Source organism: Lingula anatina, chromosome 3, assembly GCF_051362555.1.
Source record: "Lingula anatina isolate TDL-2025a chromosome 3, LinAna3.0, whole genome shotgun sequence".
In the NCBI taxonomy this organism is placed as follows: Eukaryota; Metazoa; Brachiopoda; class Lingulata; order Lingulida; family Lingulidae; genus Lingula; species Lingula anatina.
In genome coordinates, this window is record NC_141769.1 from 5,759,222 (window position 1) to 5,777,313 (window position 18,092).

The window sequence follows — 18,092 nt, forward strand, 5'->3', positions numbered from 1 at the left end:
TTACGAGAGGTTGCGCCTAGCTGTGACAAAAAGAGCGGCAAAAAGGTGGTGGAGATCCTTTACGACGACCCCAAAGCAGACGTTCTTGTGCATTTCCAGCCATCAAAAATTGGAGAGTTAGTGCTTTCGTGACAGAGTTCCACTTCCGGCAGACGGTTTCGAGACTACGGTGAGTAACGAGAGAACTAGCGACCGAACTTTACGACTGAACTTAGCGATAAGTTAACTACTGCTTCGTGAAACACCCCTCGAAAATCGCTAAGTTTGCTCGTTAGCGAGGTAGTTCAGTAGTTAGTTGTTCTAACTAACTACTGCTTTGTGAAACCGGCCCCTGTACTGTAAATTTTTAATTTGTTTTAATATTTTAAAAGATTATTACAGAGTAAAGCCATCATGTGATTGGATGGCAAGCACAGATTCCAAAACACTTGTGAAAACTACTATTTGGTGGTAAAATAGAATATATATATTGTATTCCCATGGGTTCTTTACACTGTATTTATTCTGAAATGTGAATCTCATATAAACAGTTGTTAACCCTTTAAAATATTTATTTAAGAAAAAACGAATTTGTCTGTGCAAAATAAAGAAAAACAACTTGATGGGCTTCATTTTAAACTTAATTTTTGGATTCAGAAATGTACAATTACCAACATAATTTCATAAGTTACACTGAAACATGTAAGGTACATGTAGTATTGCATAGAAAAAGAAGGTGCAACAGTATTGAATTTACAAATAAGATATGAAAATGGCACACATTATTTGACTATCATTTGAAAACTGCAATAATATCCTAAATAACCGGTGATAATCGCCAAAATAAAAAAAAAAAAACATCTGCAAATGTTAACAAATGTCGTGTTGGGCTCTTTTTGGGTCATGGATGACGTCAAAACCTGGATTTTGCACGATTTCTGGTACAAAAGAATGCTGCAACATTTCTTTCCAAAGATGGATTTTGATAATTTTTTTATACATACAACATTGATTAAAAGATACGTTATCTCTTATCTCTAATTTCACACACTCTCTAGTTGAGGAATAGTGGCCAAAGTTACCAAGTTGCCAAGGTCAAATTTTAGCGCTCAGTGAGACTTTGACGAACGCAAGCTCACGCTAAACGACAAAATTTCAGTAGAAGGCTACATGAATATGAAGTCTACATATCTCACAATCATATTATCGTATTAGACTTTCTAGGCATGCATATACAGTATTTAAAGTATTTAACCATTCTTCGACCAAGTTGAAATTTTTACAATATTTGAGCCCGACATAACGTCCTGGCGCGAGAAAACGACGTTATATCACTCCGCTTCGACAGTATGTGTCCTACTGTTATACATATTGACGTGTTCCTTCTGGTGACTGAAAAAAAATCAGTGGAGCAAAGTCACTGTTCTGTAAGTAGCTCAGAATAATAGTATGCCCATCCTCCATGCTGCTCTAACAGTATAGGCCTATTTGCTTTCTAAATAAGTTCAGGTAACGTTATTAATCATAAAAGGCGAACCATGCTCGCAATGCAAATTGTCTTTTTCGTGTTGTGCTTCAAGCCGATAGGAACTTGTCCATTCAAGTTTTTGCTGTTTGAAAATGCTTCTTCACTCCCTATGGACTCCCGTTAGAATTTTCACCTGAAAAACGATTTTTACAATGTAAGACAAAATTCATGTTTCACGTTCAATTTTTGAACATCTAAAGTTCTTAACTCTATAACGAAGATCTTGCAGGATCTATTCCGAGTCAACGTTAAAATGTTTTACTTATTAAAAAACATGTTTGGTTTATTACTTTCTTCTGCACGCGTCTAGATGAAAAGATTTTGGTTCAATACAAATCAGATTAAATCGACCTTTTTTTAAATTCCATTTCAAATCCTTTTCGAATTTCGTTTTTAATCTTGTTAAGAACTTCAAGGGGAAGTGACAGTTTAAATCCAATACGAACGACTGATGCACTTGACGATATTTACCTTAGATTTATCCATATTTGTCATAGAAGGTTGGGGTTTCCTTTCCGCACGGTCCTTCGCAGTCACATTGCTTGTACCTACCGTCCCAAGAGCATTTGACGGGACCAGGATCGGATCTGCTGGTTCTCTTGCACTTTGTCGCCACGCAATACTGCTTTCCCTTCTCTCCACAGGGTGCGGGAGAGGAATTTGGCAATTGGCAAATGCCCCTCTTCTTAAAATCCCCCCAAAGTCCTGTGTAAGGGCCACTACCTGTGCAGTCCTCCGGATCGTAAGGACATGTTTCCACGGTTTTCGAAACATGGCGATAGCAACTCCCTCTGAAGCCTGAAAATGGTGGGGACTTAACGCATCCGAAACCGGCGTTGTTGCACCGCATGCAAATGGCAGATCTCCATCTATGTGACCACTGTTGAGAGCATTTCCTCTCACAAGGGCCCCATGCGCTCCACGGAGTTCTTTTGTAAATGTATGCATCCGATGCAGTTAATGCAATCGCAAAACAGACAAATAAGGCGCACCACTGCATTTTGGCAGATTTTTTCTGTCTTTGTAGTTGGTTGTTTGAAACGCTATGGTGACGTCACTGGATCGGCAACGACGTCACTCTTCCCACGAAATGATAACGACCTTTAGTTACACGAACACGTACTGAAAATCGCGCCAAGACGACGTGTAAGGTCACGTGACAGCCCGAACTACGCGCACTTCCGGCGTGAGTCTTCTCCTGCTCAACGCACTGCTCGGAACTACTCAGCAGTCTGTCCGGAGATCTGGCATATCAATGCGTAAGCGGTGATTATTACAAAAAATCCTACGCGCTTGCACAAAATAGTCCGCGACGTGTGTTTCGCGCCATATTTTGCAAAATCCATATCTGTTATGAAAATCCATGAAACTCTGTGAATAGCCCATTATTCCGCTTGAAACTTTCAAAAAATAAAATTTAGAACTTGATGTAAACGCACAATGTAAAATGAACATTTCATTTCCGTGGAAAAATTTGTATCAGCTGTCTAAAAATAGCACACGCGTTTTTCCCAAGCTGACCTTGGAATTTTTTACCCAAAAATGAAATGATTGCAGAAAAAATGGACAAACCTAATTTTTTGATATTATAATGATTTATTAAACTATAGACCTCGACCCCGGATTATGGAACGATATTTGACGTTTTTCAGCTTTGCACAGTCTGTGTATAAAAATTAATGTAAACTAACCATCCCCAGAAATGCACTGCATGACGTCACGCCTAGCCCACTGCGCATGCGTGCATTTTTAATGAGTTGCTAGATTGCCATAGGAAAATGAATGGGTTCGCGATTCGTGGGTAATTCGTGAGAATTGACAAACTAACGGCCTGATGCCGATAGACAGAAACGCTGTTCTATGCTTCAAGCAACTCCTGACCAAATATCGCTAGGGTTTTTTTTAAATTCTGTTGTACACACGTACTAAGAAGTTTGCCGTATATTGCCTAGCCTACCCTCAGCAAAACGCAAATATTTTCAGTAATAGTGATTTTAGACGGTAAATTCACTCAGAAACAAAGGCAAATTAATTCGTTGCCGATAGCACCAGCAGATAGCAGCACCATACAGAGTCTGATGAAAAACTTTCATGGCAATAGAGGCTGTCCGGGTTCTCAACGAGAAGACCAAGTTTCCCCGTGATTTTACGAGATCTGCCTTGAGGTGGGGTTAGAATATGGAGTCCACAAGGAAGTAGAGCAGCGATTTCTTTACTTGAAAAATAGCTGAACTTACACATTGGATGGATGCCTTATCAGAACATTAGACTTGCCTGCATCTTTGATTTAATTTCACTAAATTTATAGTAACTAATTCAAAAGGCTCGAGTTTGATCATAAAGTAAATTTTCTTCATTTATTTACTTATGAAAATGATGCTAATAGAAACTAATGGATAGCATTCACAAAATGTAAGTTTAATTGTGATCAGATCCGACTTAAATGACAGGAAAGATGACAAAAGAAAAAATTAAAATGGACAACATATAAGTTGAAATTTTCACAAAATCATTGCATTTTATTGACAGTTATACACAAATGCAACAAATAAACACATCTCAGGCGAACTTGTATTTGTGATCTGAGTAAATGATATGAAAAACAGGTGTCATATAGTTATTAAAAAAAGTCACTACAGTAACATAAGAATGATACTAGCAAGTAAAATAATTTTCTTCATTAAATCACTAGTGCAGTACAATACATAGGCCTATATACATATATATATATATATATATTCATAAAACCAAATATTTCATTTTAAAGTAATAAAGAAAATGCCTGATACTGTAAGTGACAGCCAGAAAAAAAATGCCATCTGTTGACTCCTGATATAATTAAGTAAACAACATAATAACTAAGGACATAAGAGATTAATATACACTGAGCAATCTTCAACATCTGATTATCCTGACCACATGACTCTCGCAGTTCTTGACTGGTTCAATAACATGTGCTGTGTCTGTCATGCTCTAAAATAAATAAAAAATAACTCACTTAGTTTTCTGAAATATATAGGCCTATCATTGTGTGATAAACGTTGTTGTAAAATACCAACTCTAATTTCCACCTTACTTGCAAATTGCAATTATCATAACTGACCACCCGGCATGGAATGTTACAACTGAACATTGTGTATACTTAATAGGTGTGGAAGGTTCACCATTATTTCATAATCAGGTACACGTTATATGGAGATAGGAATGGTACAAGCAAATTTGTCTGATATAGTTACCGTAAAAGACTATTAATCACAAGTACTAGGGCTGTATTACATTAATAAACCATGGTGTCCTGTAAACTACACACAAAACTTACTTATTAATATGCCCCTCGACCGTTGATGATACGGTCTGTACGGTGATGCCATGGAGCCAGTGACGTGCAGGGTGCGAGTTGTCTGCAGTTGGTCCCTTTCTTTCTACAAAATACTGCGACCTGATCTGTACTTTAAATATTTCGGCATTTAGTCCTTTTAATCTAATCAAGCCCAACTTCTCTTTCTTCACTTCACTTCTCTCGCCAGTCGTGTCCGTCATCCATAGTCATTTTCCTGGTTTTCTCGCTTTACTTTATCTGCAATGCACCCTACGACACAACATTAGCAATTCGCCATTGCGTTGCTCTATCTCAAATTACATGACAACGCCAAATTTTACTCAATGCAATCCTAAAACATAGACTTGTGCCTGACCGCGAGAGAAGTTTCAATGGCAGATTTTAACCCCACCTCTCGTGAAATCTCGCTCCAATCCAGGTCTCGTTTGACGTCATCTGCTGCGCAGATGTTCAAAATAGGCTATCCCGGACATCTCCTATTGAAGATTTTTTACCACTGTACAATGGCGTCCAAAAAGAGCACTTGGCACAAACGTAAAACTGCCCAGTGCAAGGCCAAGAATTCAATCAGTATTTTCAATCATATTATCAGATTCTACATAAATTGACTGACCATATCACTACTCAGTATTTAACTAATCTCTTAATCCAAAATTCCTATCATCATTTAATAATTATGCAAAATTTTTCTTTCAGATTGCTATTTATTTAAATTTTCAATGCTGCAACTGTTCCAAAATAATCTTGTAGTAAAGGAAAAATGCAAATAAGAAGTGGAAGACCAATTTTACCCACATTATTTATTTATTTGAATATAAAAAGAATAAGATCACGATTTAACAAGTTAAAATAATCTTTCATGAACTCGTTCACGAATAACATATTAAACAAAAATAAAAGTTATAAATCAGTGGTAATGGCTTATTCTGGAATATATAACCCCTGCACATCATCAGTACCTGACTTGGTACTACTTGGATACATAGTTAGATTTGATCATGTAACAATGAGAACAATATATATTATAATAATGAACTTCTCTACACATATCAGACGTTTGTTACCATGAACTAACACTACTTGACAATGGGCTGAGCACTTATCACAGAGTCTGTGTGCGATGCCATTCTTGTGCTGTGATTGGCTAGTTGAGTCACGTGAAGCCCTACTGTTGCGCCCTCGCGTATCGCGTGAATGCTGCACTTTTCTGGCCATGCCTCTAATACTTTGCATGTAGCTACGATAGAGCTTTATTTACTATCGTGTAAAGCTTAATCCATATGATTGGGGTTATTATTGGAGAAAAACGCTAAAATAATGGTTAACTTCGTGTTGTTCTCAAACCCCGGATTATGGAACAAAACCGGAAATGCGCAGATAACGTCGCGTCAGTGTGTGTTAGATAAGATGCAAGGCAATATGTAGTGCAAGGGGTCTATAAAAGACAATAAAACGACGAATGCGCTTTATATTGCGAATATCAATGAAAATAACAGCTGTTATTATTCATATTAAGTTGGTCTTTTATTTTTAAACACAAATATTGCTGAATAATGGAATAGCCCACTCATTCACTACTGCCTTGAATCGGATTATGGAACAAAACGAGAAGTTGCCGCTACGTCGGAGTATCAAAGCGATGTTTAGTAGTCAGATAATTTAAAATGCCAAATTGAAAATACTGTATCCATAATTATGAATTAAAAGAAAAATATTGATATTTCTCATTTTAAAACTCATCTATCATTCGTTTGGTCTGCCTTAAGTAAACAACGCCAGTAATCATTCAAAATAAAAGCTTTAATTCATGGTGACAAAAGTGGCAATTAACACTAACAGCTCACATATCATTAACAAAGAATTTATCGAAAGTGTGACAAATGCAATAAACAAAAAATTTGCGGAGAACTCGCGTAACAATGCTGTAACTTTACAAAGAGATGAATATATTCATCTTTCTGAAGAGTGCTGTGACTTTTATGAAATGAATCTAACCTTTAACTCCATAAAATGAAATCACTGCAATCATTCTAATATTACACTGTCTTGCCCTTCAAGAAAACAAATGAAGGGGCACAAAAGTTATGTACATTACTATACTATATCTCAAATCAAACATGCACTGCAACTCTGTTCACCATTTTTACGTTGCGTTGTGTGTAACGCACAAGAACATATCACTTATATGTTTGTTTTGCAGTACTGATAAAAATAAACAATATAAATCTTTTTTTAATTAATTATAAAAAAAAATAATAAAAAAGGCCTACTCTGAACACTGCCAGCAGTTCTTACAGAGGAAAACGTCCAAAAATGTCGGGGTTTTGGCGCAAGTAAGATGTTCTTGTGCGTTACAAACAACGCAACGTAAAAACTCATACACTTCCTCCCCCAAATCCGTGGTGCTGCATGTTGGTGGCTCTATCCCGTTGCAAATCCTGCATATCGGTGCCGGTCTAAAGGGTGTTCGTGGCGCCTCGTTTCCTTCCAGAGGTTCTACAACGACGAAATTTCCCTCTGCTACATTTCCCTCTGATTTCTTTCTTCTCCCTCCTTCCTTCTTTTCTTTTCTGCGCTTCACCTCCAAGGCCCTCTGTGCCTTTCGCTCTTGGACCTCGGCCTTCTTCCTCTTCCTCTCTTCGCCCGCTCTTCTTTTCTTCTCCTCTTTCTCCATCCTACGCTTAGCGTCATCTTCGGCTTTTCTCATTTTTTTACAGCTCTTCTTTTCTTCTTTTCTTCCAAATCTTTCGCCTTTTGTTCTCTCCTTGCCTGCATCTCCTCTCGCTTTTTTTCTTTCTCTTCTCGTCTCTTGCTTTCTTCTTCTTCTTTCCTTTTTCTTGTGTCATGGGCCTCATCTGCGGTTAACACTTGAGCTTTTGTGTAATCAGTCCCTCTACGTTTCCGACCAGGGGCGCTTTCGGCGGGAAAGATCAACAACTTCGCAATGGTAGGGGAAATGGCCCCCATTTTAACCATTGGGTGCTCTGATATATTGCACACTTGGCCACATGTATTGCACGAGTATGGTAATTCCGTCTGTGTGGTACCAGTGAAGTTAGCCCGAGAGATTGTAATCCAGCTTTTTAAATTAATTTCTTTTGATGCTTTTAAGTATGAAGAAGGCTTTTGGTTAAGTTTGGGCTTTAGATCGTAAAGATGAACTATTCCTATCGTTTTGAATTACATATCAAACCATGTGTGACACCACCGCCGCCTCCAAGTCCATGTGTGGCACCACCGCCTCCTCCTCCTTTCCCAAGCCTCTGTGCGACACCCTTACCGTTGAGGTCTACATGTACAACTTTACCGCTACCGGTCACGTACACAGTTCCTCCTTTGTGTCCTACAGAATCAAGGAATCAGTCTTTCGGCCGGCCACCCGTCGCCTTGTCAAATAAAGAAATATTCGAAATTCGACAACGGGCCAGTTCCCCAGGCAACTTTTGCGTTCAGTTGATGGGAAGGTTGTTTACGATTGATGAACGAATACAAAAGAACAGAAATGTTACGGGTGTAGATGGGAGAGATCCTATATGCAAATATAGACTGAACTATATTAAAGATATGGCTAACAAAATGTTTATCACTGAAACAACTGACAGGTCTTTTTGGAAAAAATGCATTTCGTCTATGAACAAAGGTAATAGAAATATAAGGACATACTATAAAAATAAAACTCAATCTTGTTAATAATATGTATATAGCAAAGACAGTTTGAAGCCTAATAAATATTACATGTACGAGTAGTGTTTTATTTGATCTTTAATAAATTCATAAATTCATTTATTAAACTCTATGTAAATTCAATCAATTCATAGCTACAATGTACACGAAAATTGCTGTCATCACCGAATCTTTTTGGTAAAGCGACTTTTTAAGATTACTGTTGGCAAGTTCTTATACTTAAAATCTCCGTATCAGAGTAGAGTGATCAAAGTAGAGTGAAGCCACCGCACATTAAAGGTCAATTAACGCTTGGACGAACACTTAATAGCGACCGTGCACTCTCACCTTCGATCTTTATCTCAGCGAGCTAGGGTTAGGCTCTTTTGTTAGCAGAAAGTTTGTCACGATAATTGCCCGACGGGCAGGGTATGGAACTATTGTTAATAGAAACCAAACAGCGTATGGATGACAATGTTATTTCCATAGTTACCGAGCCAGGCCGTCCGTACAACCCGCAGCAACCCGGAGGGTAAGTAAGGGGAGATTCCGGCGGCACTGTATTGTCTGTCTTGTCTGTCGGGCGTCCCAAGTCGTCGTAAACTGTCTGCGTTGCCATGTCCCTCTTGTCATTGTCGTCTGTCTCGCATTCCATAAGCAGAGTGCATACTGTCTCCGTCTTAATCGTCATATCTTTGTTTTCTATAAATTTTGATTCGTCAATTGCACTTTTGTCCAGTGGATATATACCTGTGGTTTTGAAGGCATTTTGCAATTTTAAAGGAGTAAATGCTTTGGCACGTGCCGATTTAAGTATTGCTGGGAATGTACCCTTACTAATCACCAAATTCTTTCTAAGTAGGCTTGCCGATTTGGCAATCTTTCGGAATTCTAACTTCACATCTTTAAACACCTGGTCCATAGGCTGCAAGTAGTGGCTCGTATGGCTGGGTATATTAAGCAGAATTACACCATTGTCTCTGGCACAGTCGATTAGTTCTTTTGATGCATGCGCCGCTAAATTGTCCTGAATTAAAATAATCGGGCCATTTCTTTCTGTATGTTTCAAGAAAATCTTTTGAAACCAATCTAGATATTTATCAGAATCAACGTATCCAGAGGGAGAGGAACCGTACACGGAGTTCAGAGGACCTTGGAACAAAGTGTCGTCGGCAGGTAAGCAGCCTTCAAAAATGATCATGGGCGGCAGCAGATCCCCCATTGCATTGGCACATTCCAAAACTGTAATATGGCCGGAGGAAGTGATCGACCTCTCGTAAGGAAAGGTCTTTCCTTTCGCAGCTACAATTTTTGTGCTTGCCTGAGACTGAAAATATGTTTCATCACAGTTATAGATGCAACCCGGTTTTCCTTCAAGATTATGCTTTACAAGCGTATCTTTGAGCAAAATGAAAAAACCATCCGCAATTGTTTTCTGTAACATTACCGCTCGCCCTCTGAAAAAAAGGGAACTTATCCATGTTAATGTGAAAAAAAAAATTGGTTCATATTTATTAAATAATGTTTTCTTATTTTCCGATATCCGTTCTTATCTTTAGATGAAGACAATTTTTATTTTCTTATAATTTTCATTTATTTAGCATGGTTTTATTTTATCTCACAATATTGCACCTATTAATCTGCCCTGGTTTTCTTAGGGACAACTTTGGATGTATGAAGAGTGAGCTTACGTTCGTCAAAGTCGCAATGAGCGGTAAAGTTTGACCTTGGCAACATCATTAGTTTGGCTACTAGACCTATTTCTCTGGAGAGTGTGAGTGGAAATTCCTGATAACAGATTTTAAGGTATCTTTCAATCATTATCAACTTTTTGTATGAGATTCACGTTTCACAATAAATACAATGTAAAAAAAAACATAGAAATACAATATGGTTTTCATATTTTACCACCAAAATGGCAGTTATGACAATTATTCTGGAATCCATTTCTTGCAATCCGACCACGTGACTGCCACAGATGACTTTACTCTGTAATAATCTATAATATATAATAATAAACAGGGTAAACAGGTGGGGGGAGGTGGTCATTTACTCCAAGAAAATCCATTTTGGGCTGAAATGAACAGCTTTCTCTTACATATTCAAGAAGAAATAACTAAACTAAATAACTAAATGTAAAAAAAAATTGAAAAATTGGAAATAAATTTATTTTTAAAACAATGGTACATGTATACATGCTATTCAGTCCACATTGGCACTTAACTAAGAATACACAAAATATTCGGTTATACAAAGTGAATAAAAATGAAAAAATATATAAATGAAAAGAAAAATAATTCAAATAACTAATAAAGAAATCACTATCATTGCACTATAGGTTGGACTTAATGTCTTTCCTTTTTTCTTTTTCGCTTAAGAAATTTTCGTACATGCTGTCTTCACATGCATTACATGAGATGAGATCTGGCGTTCAGAGGCGGATCCAGGATTTTTAGGGTCCGATTTTTAGGAATGACAGGCCTCGGATACGAAGCGGGCCCTCGGCCCCCTTGTGGTGGGGTTCGGGGCCCGCTGAATGACCCCAAAATATACGGTGCCATTGGGAACGGTTAATAACTATAAATAGCTAGTCACAATTCCAATTTCAAGTGGAGCATATCAGTATGATTTTTTTATCAGAAATCAAAAGGGGGGGGGGTAACCCCCTTTCTAAATCGATTATCTCAATTCTCAAATATTGAACTTGATACACTGCCCAACGTAGCCCCCTTCTGCGCTGCTCAATGTAATTTCGGCTTTAGGAATGCATTTAGTAATCCTAATATTAAAATAATAGATACATGATTTAAATAAGATATGAAGAGAATTATAAAAAAAAAGAAAAAAAGAATAGTAAACAGGGCTTTATAAGAAGGGCCTGGAAGCAGTCACACTCTTCCTATAAAAACCATAAAGTTTTGTTGGTCTTGCATCGACAGTAAAATCATATTTATTGCGATAAATATTTTTTCTTTGAGACCATGTTTCTAGGAGCTCAAAGATGAAGGACGCATTGCCCTCAAGGCAACAAGCTAGTCTGTTTTATATTTTAGGCCACATATTGTCCTTGATGTTTTTTCATCAATGCTCTGCATGTGAAATATCTTCACTTCTTGGATCGATTTCACCACGTTCAATGATTACATAACCCAATACATATGATCGATTGTCTACGTTGATCTACAGAGTTACCTGCTGTTCCAATGCGTTATTTATACGCACTGGGTTAAGCTGGAAGTAACGTGAATTTGATAGGCATTGAAAACATTTTAAAAAGTGGGGGAATTCGGTAAATTGTCTTACAAACTAACCCTAGACATCTTGACTTAGCAAGGAAAGATTTAACTTGGAGCAAAACGCGTGGAATCTACGTATTTTGTAATGTCACTGAGAAGAGCTGTACTCTTAGGGGTAATCACCGCCTTGGTGATTCTTCTACATCTGTCCAAGACGGACGCAGCAGTGTGTAAGTTTTTTTAATAAGTCTTCAACAATGGAAAGGCATGCTTGAGTTGATGAGAATCATCATCTATATCCATGCACATGTAGGGGAGACCGGGGCTAGTTGGCCCAGTTAGAAACTTTTGGCTTTGTAGAGCCAACTGGGAATGAGTTACAGCAATAAAATGATGGATATGATGGATTATTTATAATAAGGCATTTACTTACATTATGTCAAAAGGCCATTCACGTTGGAATGATGAGAAAATGCTAGAATTATTTTCAGTTTTGTTACTTTATCTTCACAGTTAACGTATTTAAAATAAAATCATCTACAGTGTATATATTCAGTTGATCGGCTGAAGCATCTAAGACGTAAACGCAACATCGTCATTGAGACTAAAAGTCTAGAGTTATAAGAATACTGAAAACGTGCTAGTTTGCAAATTATTGGATTATTTCTCCTTCATGGGACAACCTTAATCAAGAGTCATGAAGATCATTATGTATTTTTTAAAACCATTCTTTCTCATGGTGAGAAGCGCCGATATTCAATTTCAATTTCACAATATATGTGCTTTTCAGTTACGATGCTGAACGGAGAGGCTTACTTCGACGGTTCGAATCAAACCGAATTTTCAAGCGGTGAGTCAGTTTTTGATTGTCCCATCTTAACTTCCCCAGGGAGGTCCTTGTTGAATACCCCCTCCTCCCTATCCCGGCCTCCCGCCGAAACACTTCTCCCTCCAGGACAATACCCCCTCATGATGTTCCCCTCCCCTCCCAAATTTTACGTAAAATTGACCTTGTGATTGTACATGAACATGCAAATAATAAACCGGAGTAATGTCTTCCTTGTCATGGTAGACTGTAAAAGCATTACACGCGAGTTATAACGCATCTTGTTATCGCTGTGTTCTTCTGTAGCCTGTATACCCTCTTCATTTTTCCCTTACATGTTCAAAAGAAAACGCAGTAATTGCTCTACTTGTAGAATCTTCCAAAGACTGTTTTACAGTTTCTAGAACGTTGGGCTGCATTGGTCCTTTACTTATTTACTCTCTTACTTATGACTATTCAGATATCAAATATTGACTCATTACAACAAGGAGTACTTTTAGAAAATTAATAGACTTCGAGATTATTCCTATACCTTAATTTGTTTTATCGTCGTAATCAAAGACCACGAGGGTGGTGCGAGACACTGCAAGATTTATTGAATCTACATTACATGTAAACCGATCCTTTTACATGAAAATAATATTATAATTTGTATGCAAATAATGGTCCTCTTTACCTGTCTTGGTGTCAATTAATGAGATGAGTCTATGTGTTCTTAGACGAAAAAATAAAGAGATGTTCATTAAAAGACTGGCCCGTTTTGCCTTAGGCCTACTTCCTCTCAAAAAGGTGGTATTTAGCGACAACAAGCCCGTTGATGTAACTGATATTGTAATTTATTATAACCAATGGACGTCTTTGATATAACTTATAATGTGCCAGCGTGTAATGACAAAATGTCTACTGATACAAGTACTTTACATTGAGGCCGTCTTCTGGGTCTTCCGGAAGACGATCTTATTTTCAAGTTTACATTGACGGGTATCTATTTTTTTATTATTTTTTTTTTTTTTGTCTCAAGACGGTCAAAAATAGAGGATGGATCAACAAACATAATTTGGAAGATTGTCTGAAAATAGCTCTGGACCCGCCCTTGCATTATATGCATACAAGAAGATAACACTAGGTTTCCGTATTATAACACTAAACTAATAACGTTAACCTTACAAACCGTTATTAAAGCAAGTTTCTCGTGTAACTTCCCCCAAGGAGTTCCAACAGGATCTCCTTGCTTCCCCTTAAAATCACTTCATGCAGATCAGATGAGGGGTAATTTCTTTTATCAGAGATTTCTTGTACAGATATTGCTAGTATAATTATATTGTTTGGCATGTCTTAAATTTATAAAATTTTTATCGCTGCAACAATTATTAAATAGTGGGTCTACAAACAGTTTGGTAGAGTATTTGCATAAGTAAACTTTCTAATACATGTAGTATTGCACCATACTGTCAACTATCGACCAAGGGATGGTCAATGCATATATGTTCGGCGGGAGATCAATTTTATGACTTAATACCTCGAACAAGAAATATTTTGCCAATTGAAAATGATAGAAAATCAATTGATCACTGTGTTGTGGACAATTTTCCCACTTTGCAACAGCATTGGTTAGACGGTTACGCTGATGGCGCACGATATAAATAGTATCGTTACAAATGTGTCACTTGGACCATAGAAGCGTTTTATCCTTCCAAGCTTTTTAATTCCTCACTGAAAGTGTTATTGATTGTGCCCTGCAGCAAGTCACATACACCAGTATACATAGGTGTAGGAGAAAGGTTGGGTTGGAATGGGTTGCAACCCACGTCAGGCATAGGCGCAAAAATTAGGTGGTTAAGGGGATATCATGTATCACTTACTTTACATTTGCTTCCTCCTTCTACTTGCCTGAATGTGGGACTGATACTGAGATATATAAAACCAAAGCTTCCCTAATTACTGACCAGTTTTATTTAGAACAAAAGCGGGCATCCACTGGTGGTTTTATGACGAATCTACTTTTGCAGAAACTGTTTGAATTTCAATTTAATTGACCCACCCCATTCCGTGTATCGATATACATGTATTTGATAAGTAGGAAGGGGAGGTAGGCATGAGGTTAAGAAAAGAACAATATCCCTTATAGTACCTTAAAGTACTCAATTCGTTTCTTTTTTCAGCGAGCTTGGCGACATTTGGGGGCGCAGATCACACTGTTGTAGCCTGGTTCAAGACTTACGCAAGTAGCGGAAGCATCGTCGCCAAAACAGCAAGCGGTTGTAAGTAGAGAGAGAGAGAGAGAGAGAGAGAGAGAGAAAGAGAGAGGGAGAAACGTAGGGAAAGATGTAAAAAGAAAAAAAAAGAAGCAAAACGTGGGGAAAGATGTAAAAAAAAGAGCCTGAGAAAAGAAAGGCGTTAGAAATCAATATTACTGTTTGACACTTCTTTAAATAAATAAATAAATCTACTTTTCCATAGATTTTGAAAAAAAGTGTTCGGTGTAGGCCTACTTGTACTGTACTCGTCGAACTCGTTTAAATATTTTAATCCATTCGTTTGCTTTGTTTACTAATTTATTTCGATGTCTGCTAACACACAAGCTAATGAAGTAATCTGTTGATAGAAATGTATACGTGCTGCAGACGGAGCCATTGTCATACATGTAGCTAGACTTTTCAATTTTATGCGTAGTTTTCAATTCAAACTCTAATCATGATCTGAAAGTTTTGTTCTCTACGAAAAGAGGTTAAACATATTTCAGCTGTTGAAGGACCTAGTTAATGTTTTAAAATTTGCATTTATATTACAGCAAGCTGGCAAACAAGAGGAAAGTGTTTTTATATTCGAGACGGAAATCTTCAGGTTGACTCACACGGCATTGGGTACATTCGTAAGTTGAATCAAAATAAAAATGATAAAGTCATTTTTAGCAATACATATTTTATGAAATATAACCCCCCCCCCCCCCCCCCCCCCCTTCTTCCAAACACACACACATGTAAGTTTGCAGTCCCGCACTTTGATACAAATGAGCCATTTTGTGTCGTTTCAGAGGGATCCAAGGTTGTGAACGACGGGAAATGGCACATGGCCGCCTGGCAGTTCACTGCATCCAGCAACTCGTGAGTTGGCACACAGTAACAAGATCTCTAACAAACATTCAAATTTCTAGTAGATAGCCCTTAGTCTTATTGAACTATGTGATAAATTTCACTTAAAGTTTTAGAGGTAGCCTATATTGAGCAAAACATGTTTGCACGAAATACTCCATGAAACGCATCTGTGTCCGGTTTGGTACACTCTCATTGCTCTATCTCGTGTTTTAGAGATGATCATTTCATCAATCTAAAACCTCTTTGTGAAAAAAATCCGTTTGAGATGATATGATTGTGCTAGCTGTGAATGCGACAGTGAGGATGATTGTTCATGGAAGTAGGTATACACGGTTGTATTGGCAGATTGCTCTCTCGTCTCAACTACCACAATTGATATTGATTCCCCGTCGGACAAGAACATATATTTTGACCTGAAATGGCAGATGCCTGTGAAAGACCGGGTGAATGAAGCTTTTTTCATTTTATTGCCAGGTTATCGATACATGTACATTAGCTATAGCCGTGTGAACTTGTTATAATTACAACAGAAGCATGCTAATGGTGCCGTATAGTTATAAGTGTCCAGTGACCTCTGCCACTGGGGGCAGGGACATAAATAGAATTCATTATTGTTGTTTTATGTTGATTGGAATTGTATGCTAAAATAAATTATAGGTTATTTACGTAATGTTATTGGAATATATAATACTTTGAAAACAGTGCAACTGATGTTTTGAGGGTAATTATATAAACTTAAAAAGTATGATTTAGGAAAGATTCATTCTGTACTAATTAAGTATGTAAAAAGGCTTTGAACAGTTGTTCCTAATCTGCTTAAAAAAATTTAAAAAAAAAAAAACCCTCTTGGTGTCTGAATTGCCAGCTGCTGTTGCTGCCTTGTAGCTATTATCAACAGTATCATTCAGTGATGCAGTCTTTATTCATTTTTTTATTAATCTTTATAGATATAGAATATCGTTAGATGGCAAGCACGATACATCATCATCACTAGCCCTTGCCACCGACTCCAACAACCATGTATTGCGTTTAGGAAATTGTGCTGATAACTTCATTGGAAAATTAACAGGGCATCTGCGATCTGTTGTAGTCTATGATTATAGACTGTCAAACAACGGGATTCATTATCTGTACAGGAACAGTTTTAGTAAGTGGCTTTTTTTTTTTCTTTTGTTGTTGTGATATACCTAAATGTAATTAAAGTAGAAAATGAGTTGAAATCTCCGGGAAAGTAAAATTTTCCTTTGTAAAGGTTTGTGTTCCTTTAAAATGAAAATTTTGGTAAAGGCAGAGCATAAATTTGACAAACATTATATGTATAGTTTCAGATTATTTAGATAGATAGATATATTTTTACAGACCAGCGAGAACTTATTTGGAATTCACAGACAGAATTCAACAATGGTGTGTATTACTCGGTTTCCACTGCACAGTGGAAGACCGTAGGAACATGGTGGAAATTATTTAACAACTTTGGCAAAGTTGATTTTTCACTGTCAGTTTGGGTGAAGACATCCAATGATGGAATTTTGATGATGAGGTCAGATAGTTCTGGTAAGTACCAATCTTCCCTTTTGATTTTGATTTTGACCGACACATTTATAATAATAAGTAACACCATAATTTACTGCTCCTGTCAATCATTTGGCAAAAAAGCCTTAGCTGGTTAAATATCTATCAATCTGTGTATTGGTGTTATTGACTTAGCTGCATGGCCTTGAGGATATATATATATATATATATATATTAACAAACCTTACTCTGAAATATAAATGATGTGTAGATATCCTATGGAGTACATGTACATATACTGGTGTAATTAGTGCATGCTGTATTAAGTAATTTGGTGTCTTCAATATTTTTAGTTTGTTAAGTATCAAATGTCACTTATTGTGTTTCAGGCTCTTGGGTTTACAGAGGAAAACAGTTCTACATTAACTCTGGAAAGATTAAATTTGATGCTCATAGTGTTGGTAATATAGGTAAGATACATGTTTAAAGGGATAACAACTCTTTGTATGAAACCTATATTTCACAATAAAAACATTGTAGACAACTCAAGGAAATGTAATATATTCTATTTCACCACCAAAAATGGCACTTAAAGCAATTATTCTAAAATCTGTGCTTGTCATCCAACCATGTGACCTCCATAGATGGCTATAGTCTATAATAATCTCTTCAGAGATTATTACAGAAAAGCAAACTTTCTAGAAAAATAAACAGGACTAAATTTGAATGTAGAAATGGATTCATTAACCATTGAAAAGAATGGGAAAATTGTTTACCACAGGAAAATTAATTTTTTGGCCAAAATGAACAGTTGTTATCCCTTTAAGTGAATTGGGCAAAAATTGTTCAGAATGTTGACAAGCAGCAAGATTCATAATTTTAGTTAGGGTGGTTTTTTGATCATGACAACAAC

At 37.1% G+C, this 18,092-nt stretch overlaps 2 protein-coding genes across 2 annotated transcripts in view; one reads left to right on the forward strand and one right to left on the reverse strand.

Moving 5' to 3' along the window:
• Positions 1–607: 607 nt before the first annotated feature.
• On the reverse strand, positions 608–2,577 carry LOC147762833 (uncharacterized). The gene is made up of 2 exons (XM_087010009.1): positions 1,979–2,577; positions 608–1,640 (listed from the first exon to the last, which is right to left on the reverse strand). Exons 1-2 carry the CDS (start codon positions 2,453–2,455, stop codon positions 1,608–1,610), a joined length of 510 nt encoding a protein of 169 aa, XP_086866135.1. The 5' UTR covers positions 2,456–2,577; the 3' UTR covers positions 608–1,607.
• A 9,949-nt stretch (positions 2,578–12,526) lies between these two features.
• Positions 12,527–18,092, forward strand: part of LOC106177541 (uncharacterized) — a 29,180-nt gene continuing 23,614 nt past the window's right edge. The window contains exons 1-7 of the mRNA XM_087009036.1: positions 12,527–12,596; positions 14,735–14,833; positions 15,364–15,444; positions 15,607–15,676; positions 16,615–16,814; positions 17,027–17,221; positions 17,569–17,649. Coding sequence (XP_086865162.1) covers positions 12,542–12,596; positions 14,735–14,833; positions 15,364–15,444; positions 15,607–15,676; positions 16,615–16,814; positions 17,027–17,221; positions 17,569–17,649 — 781 coding nt within the window. The 5' untranslated portion in view covers positions 12,527–12,541. The remainder of the gene's footprint in view (positions 12,597–14,734; positions 14,834–15,363; positions 15,445–15,606; positions 15,677–16,614; positions 16,815–17,026; positions 17,222–17,568; positions 17,650–18,092) is intronic.

Bases quoted from the DNA above. Each gene is read 5' to 3' on its own strand.
- LOC147762833 (XM_087010009.1), bottom strand. From the start codon at position 2,455: ATGCATACATTTACAAAAGAACTCCGTGGAGCGCATGGGGCCCTTGTG. The intron at 1,641-1,978 runs GTAAATATCGTC...ATCGTTTTTCAG, and splicing joins CAAATATGGATAAATCTAAG to GTGAAAATTCTAACGGGAGT.